Source organism: Dendropsophus ebraccatus, chromosome 13 (genome assembly GCF_027789765.1).
Source record: "Dendropsophus ebraccatus isolate aDenEbr1 chromosome 13, aDenEbr1.pat, whole genome shotgun sequence".
NCBI classification, from domain to species: Eukaryota; Metazoa; Chordata; class Amphibia; order Anura; family Hylidae; genus Dendropsophus; species Dendropsophus ebraccatus.
The window spans coordinates 15,511,988-15,518,219 of record NC_091466.1 but is presented as its reverse complement, the minus strand read 5'-3'; the positions used below and the strand labels follow the sequence as shown (position 1 = coordinate 15,518,219).

General features: G+C 45.0%; 1 protein-coding gene across 2 annotated transcripts; it reads right to left on the bottom strand.

The window, feature by feature from the left end:
- Positions 1–588: 588 nt before the first annotated feature.
- DUSP23 (dual specificity phosphatase 23) lies at positions 589–5,731 on the bottom strand. 2 transcript variants are annotated; one of them, XM_069949983.1, is made up of 3 exons: positions 5,620–5,709; positions 3,820–4,101; positions 589–1,602 (listed from the first exon to the last, which is right to left on the bottom strand). In XM_069949983.1, exons 2-3 carry the CDS (start codon positions 4,087–4,089, stop codon positions 1,417–1,419), a joined length of 456 nt encoding a protein of 151 aa, XP_069806084.1. In that variant the 5' UTR covers positions 4,090–4,101; positions 5,620–5,709; the 3' UTR covers positions 589–1,416. The 2 variants fall into 2 exon arrangements, with proteins under 2 accessions (XP_069806084.1, XP_069806083.1); XM_069949982.1 differs by having other exon boundaries at positions 590–1,602; positions 5,686–5,731.
- Positions 5,732–6,232: the final 501 nt, after the last annotated feature.

Genomic DNA, 6,232 nt, shown 5'->3' with positions numbered 1-6,232 from the left:
CTATCAAATGTGCGCACAAATTATTATTTTTTTTTTTTTCAGTTTTAAATTTTTGTAAATTTACAACTAGCTCCCAAATTTCCTATTCATTTTGCCTCTGATTTGCAAACTCCTCTTGCATAGCCTCTTAGTGCCCGCCCATGAATAGTCATAGTGCCCGCCCCTGCAGAACGCTGACTACCCCCCAGCATTGCTGCAGAGACATGCATAGGTGCAGAAATCTATCTCCAGGAGCGTACACACCACAGAGGGAGACCACAGCTATTATATATAAGGGGCCGGCCATATTTAAATTTTTTTCTTTTTTTTGCTAAGGAGAACTGATGCACGATTCTATTCCAGTAGAACCGCATTGTTAGTGAACGACGGGGATACTGGTCCAAGGGTCAAGATGGGAAAAAGAAAAAGAAAGACAAGTCCCTTTGGTCCTGGGTGTTAAAATAAGGACAGTAATGGGAGCAATTTTGATCATTAGTATGGGGGTCCTCTCCTTTGTGTATGCCACTGCCTTTCCCTCAATGCCCTGATGCCAGAATTTACACCTGGATAGTGTAGTACGGTGCTAGGGCCTGGCACCTTCAGGGCTGGCTATATAGGTGCCACACTTATTAACCTAAGGGAGGGAATCAGGTAATGTCACGTTATTTCCGACAAATACTTGGTATATTGTATGTGTATGTGCCATATAGACAGGGGGCACCAAAGTACACGTCCCATGGAAGGTAAGACCGGTCCTTGACCCCATTCCATGCCTCTATAGCAGGAAGCTACTATTATTGTTGTGTAACTGACGGGTGGAAATGACGCTTTTTTTTCCTTCTTCCTGACAGATCCGCGACTTTACATGGCTACTTATCTGTATTTATGGTTAAAATAGTGAGAGATCCTTAAGTGGCAGGGCAGCTAATGCACCATAATCCGGGCGGTTTCCCGATGACAGCGTCCAGTCATGTGATAACTTATGCTTCTCACAAGCGGATTAGGAATTCTAAGAAGTGACAAACTCCATCCCTCCTGCAATGACTCATATCCCGGGAATATGTCACTCCAAAAATAGGAAAGACCAGGAGGAATCCCATCAGGGGTCTATCCTGCCCGCTAAATAAAAAAGCGGCATTAACCACTAATGCCAACCAGTCATATACGGAGAAGAGAGGGGGCCCCATGGCAAACATGAAAACTGGGTTACACTTGGCCATGACCCTTGACCCATATCTATGACCTCAGGGCTAGTTCCATACTCTTTACATTATAGAACTATAAATCTGGGGGTCCTCAGTGTTACCCCACCCTACCAGGACATGACCCCCACTCTATATACAATGCACGTTATGTTTCTGGTGATGCAGATCGTTTTATATACATGGTACATACAGCAGAGTCCCATCATAATATCTTTGGGTCCCGTCCCCCCCGTCACTTGATGTGGTGATGGAATTGTATAACAGCCTTTTCCTGCTCAGTCGTTTCGATGGATCCATGACGGAGCTGGCGAATTTCCTGAATTGCGTCCACTCCAGTAATATTCCTCGATTTTACCAGATAGCAAGCCAACATGGTGCCAGTCCTCCCGAAACCATGAAGGCAGTGAACTGCGACCCCCTGGAGGAAAGAGCCAAGGGTCAGATATGGGGGGGTATTGTGAAGTTGGTATATAATCCTTCAGCACAGTATGGTATACAGCCCTGCCCTATATATCAACCGTGGACATGAAGGACCAGGCCTGTCTTGCATTAGTCCAAATGATTCCTTGGCCATTAAAAGCTTCTCCAACTTTCTAATCAACTTTGTGTTTCAATGAGTTAATTTTTTTAAGATCTCAGCTTGCTGTCAGTGAAAAGAAACATCAATAAGTCTTCCAGTACTTATCAGCTGCTGTATATCCTGCAGAAAGTAATGTATTCTTTTCAGTCTGACACAGTGCTCTCTGCTGCCACCTCTGTCCATGTCAGGAACTGGCCAGGGCAGTAGCAACTCCCCATAGAAAACCGTTCCCGCTCTAAAGAGTTCCTGACACAGACAGAGGTGGCAGCAGAGAGCACTGTGTCACACTGGAAAGAATACATCAGACATACAGCAGCTGATAAGTAGTGGACGCATTGAGATTTTGCTGTAGTTCCCTTTTAAAAATCCTCTAAGTAGTAAATAGCCTGGTACATTTTACCTGCACTGATACATTGTAACAAAATTTTAGCACAGGAGAGAGATGCTGCTGTTGTGATCACCTCACAGAGGGTCCAACTGTTCCAAACCCAGAAATGTGAGACATATTAGCGTAGCTGGCACACAGATCTGAATTTTTTGATCAGTCAAGGTCTGTATGTTCACTAGATCGAGCAGGAAGAAGCCCACGGTTACTAGCTTCTGTCTCCAGCTCACCAAACTCTCCACCCTGCTGCAGAAGACATCTCTATAGACTTACAATGGAGTTAGTCTCCTCAGCAGGCAATGGCAGTGAGCCGAGGAGAGAAGAGCTTAGCTATGTGCTTCTCCCTGTAAGGGTTTGTTCACACAAATTAGGCGGAATTCCACAGTGAAACTTTCCACCACAGAATCCCGCCTGTCTCAGTGTGTCATTGCCCGTCTATGGGAGAGTGCGCGCTCCTCCGACATGTCACCTCTTTGAGCGAAGAGGCGCGGCAGCGAAGAAGCGCTCGCTCTCCCATAGACGGTCAATGACACACAATGACAGGCGGGATTCCGCGGCAGTGTGAACATACCCTTATATCTGAAAATCAGTTAGGATCTGAACACCCAGACCCACAATTTTCTTATGTCTGTGGAAAACATCAAACCCATTTTTTTTAAGTGACAGGGACAATTTAAGTAAAAAAAATACATACGTTAGTAATATGTATCACAACATCAGTCGCTGACTCAGCTTTCCCAGGTTCCTGAAAAGTATATCTGTATACTCCAGCTGTGATACAAGCCCAAGGCTGCATTAGTAGACAGTGAAAAAGAGGCACCATTAAAGGGTTGTTGACCAAAAAAAAGTGCTAGGAATTCGTAACTTACTTTATTTAAAAAATCTCAAATCTTCCAGTACTTATCAGCTGCTGTATGTCCTGCATGATGTGGTGTATTAATTCCAGTCTGCAGAGCATTAGGGCCCTACTACACGGGACGATTATCAAGCGAAAAAACGTTATATCGTTCAAATTTACACAAAAATCGTTCTGTGTAATTGCAGGCAACGATCAAAAAATTGTTCGTATGTCGATAGATGATTTAGATATGGACCTAAAATCATCGTTAATCGTTTGCTGTAATTTTACATTCGTTCACTTAAGTTCTGCGGTTTTTCACTAATCGTTCAGTGTAATTGCACATTGTTCATTGTTTTGCTGGGAGCAGAAGGAGTAAACGATCATAGTAACGATCGTAACTAACGATTATTGTTCTGTGTAATATGGTGAACGATTTCAGGTTAACGATAAACAATCTCGTTTGCGATCGTTTATTGTTAAAAATCGCTTCGTGTAATAGGACCCTTAGGGGTTTTCTATAGGGATTTGCTACTGCTCTGGACAGTTCCTGACATGGACAGAGGTGGCAGCAGAGAGCACTGTGTCAGAGTAGAAAGACTATACCACTTCCTGCAGAACATACAGCAGTTGATAAGTACTGGAAGACTGGAGATTTTTTAATAGGAGTTTATTACAAATCTCTGGCATTCTCTGCCACCAGCTGATATGAAAGAATTTTTTTTTGTGAACTACACCTTTAAGGAGTATAGAAGAGTTAGGTGATGAGCTTGCACCAGCTTTCCTAGATACTAGGGATGAATCCAGGTATCACTGATGGAATGGCACCCACCTCTCCTTTGGCTCTGGCCTCCTCCACAATCTTCAGGAAAGTCTTGATCTGCTCCAGGCTGGGAGGGCAGAAGTCCACGATGCGGATACGGTGAAGGGTGATGCCAGGGCAGGTGTCGTGGTATGGTGGCTTGTGCTCCGTCAGGGTGATGAGGTGTCGGATACCATTCTCATACAGGTATTCATAATGAGCAGGTAAACGGGGCATCGCCATGCCAGCCAGGAGACCCGGCTCCACCCAGGAGAAGTTGTGCGGTGGGACGGGGGGCATTGCTGGCAGAAGCTGCGGAGAGGTACAAAGACGATCAGAGCGACTGCCCACAGACTATACCGGGCACCCATCATATTACTGCAAACAAAGCATGTGTAAGACTAATCCTTCCTTACAGGTGCACTCTGCATGCGGTGTGGCACGCTGCCCCATTTGCTGGCGTTGAAGCATAAAGCTCCATTGGCAGCAATATATGATGGCACAGCGGCGTGCGCAGTATTTCTGTATGTTATATTACAGTCTGCTATAGACTAGAGGCGGCCACGCTCTAGGTCCTGGCTGATGGAGAGGACGGGTACATACTCATACAGGGCAACATGTCGTAAGGAAACGGCCACTATGGGGGAGATTTATCAAACATGGTGTAAAGTGAGACTGGCTCAGTTGCCCCTAGCAACCAATCAGATTCCACCTTTCATTCCTCACAGAAATGAAAAAATGAAAGGTGGAATCTGATTGGTTGCTAGGGGCAACTGAGCCAGTTTCACTTTACACCATGTTTAATATATCTCCTACGTTTTTGCAATCCGTTTTTTTTGAAAAAAAAAAAAAAAAAAAAGTGGAAAAAAAGGATGTGTGTGCATCCGTTTTTTTCCACTGAATTCCATTAATAATAATAAAAAAAAGATCAAATTGGATGTTTTTTTTAACGTACACAAAAAAGTAGTCGGCCTCATTTTTGTGTCCGTTAAAAAAAAAAAAGGATCCATTTTTCCTTATAATGGAATTCAATGGAAAAACGGATGCACGCACATCCATTGTTTTTTTTTGTTTTCTTTTCCAAAAAACGGATGGAAAAACGGATTGCAAAAACGTAGTGTGAACCCAGCCTAAGTGTTCCCAGTCATGGCGCACCCGTCAGGATTGCCCGACAGTGGGCATCATGGTTGCTGAGTCACAGGATAGGTATACAGGGCATAGTCGGGGTGTAACCTGGCGTATGTGACCAATCCTGCCCCAAGACAGTTGTATCCCTATCAGATCTCAATAGGCGGCAGTGGATACACATAAATGGCCGCCCTGTGTGTACATTGTATATATAGGATTCTATATCCAGACACAATGTAACATGAGCCCTGACCTCCCCAGTGTGAGGACATGGAGGTCTCCGCCTGGGGTGGGAGAGGGGCAGGGGGCGTCCTGGAGCAATACCCCAATCTTCTGGTAAGTCAGGGGTAGGGAACCTCGGCTCTCCAGCTGTTGCCAAACTACAACTCCCATCATGCCTGGACAGCCTTTGGCAACAGCTGGAGAGCCAAGGTTCCCTACCCCTGTGCTAAACAAATTCCACCCAGCTTTCCTAGACTCCTGCCAGACACTGAGCTGTGCCCTGTAATACACACCCCATGTAACAATAGTGTAACCACCAAACACAAACAATTCCAGTCACTGCCCCATCATGGAGACCCCTGAGCTACAGCAAAGTTACTGAGCAATAATCTGCAACCAGTGAGATGTGCTGCAAGGGGGCAACCAGAGCAGGGCCCCCAGCCCTCCCCCTCTACCACCTACAGCAGCCAGTGTGCATACCCCGGGTCACAGACTCCAATGCAATCTGCCCAGAGCCCGCTGTAATCCTCCTGCACCAGCACTGACCTGACTGAGCAGCCAGGGATCCCCTTTACTAGTCACATCACGTGACACGTCCCAGGGAGCGGCTGACAAGAGCCACGGCTCTACCCAGGGAGGGAGCGTGTGCAATGTGCACTGCCTGCAGCCAAACGAAGAAACCGTACAAAACCCTACAGAATGGAAGAATATGTGAGAGGAGAGGAAACATAGCTCTGTATCTATAGAACATGGCATGTAATTCTCCTCCACCTACCAAAGAGAGTGGGGAGGGAAGAAATTCCTTAGTATGTATGGACACTGCACTATATATATATATATATATATATATATATATATATATACTGCACAGTACCACTTCTCCTGTCCTGTATACTGGGTGTAATCCTCAGTATCTGCTCTTATTATATATATATATATATATATATATATATATATATATATATACACTGCACAGTACCACTTCTCCTGTCCTGTATACTGGGTGTAATCCTCAGTATCTGCTCTTATTCTGTATATATATATATACACTGCACAGTACCACTTCTCCTGTCCTGTATACACTGGGTGTAAT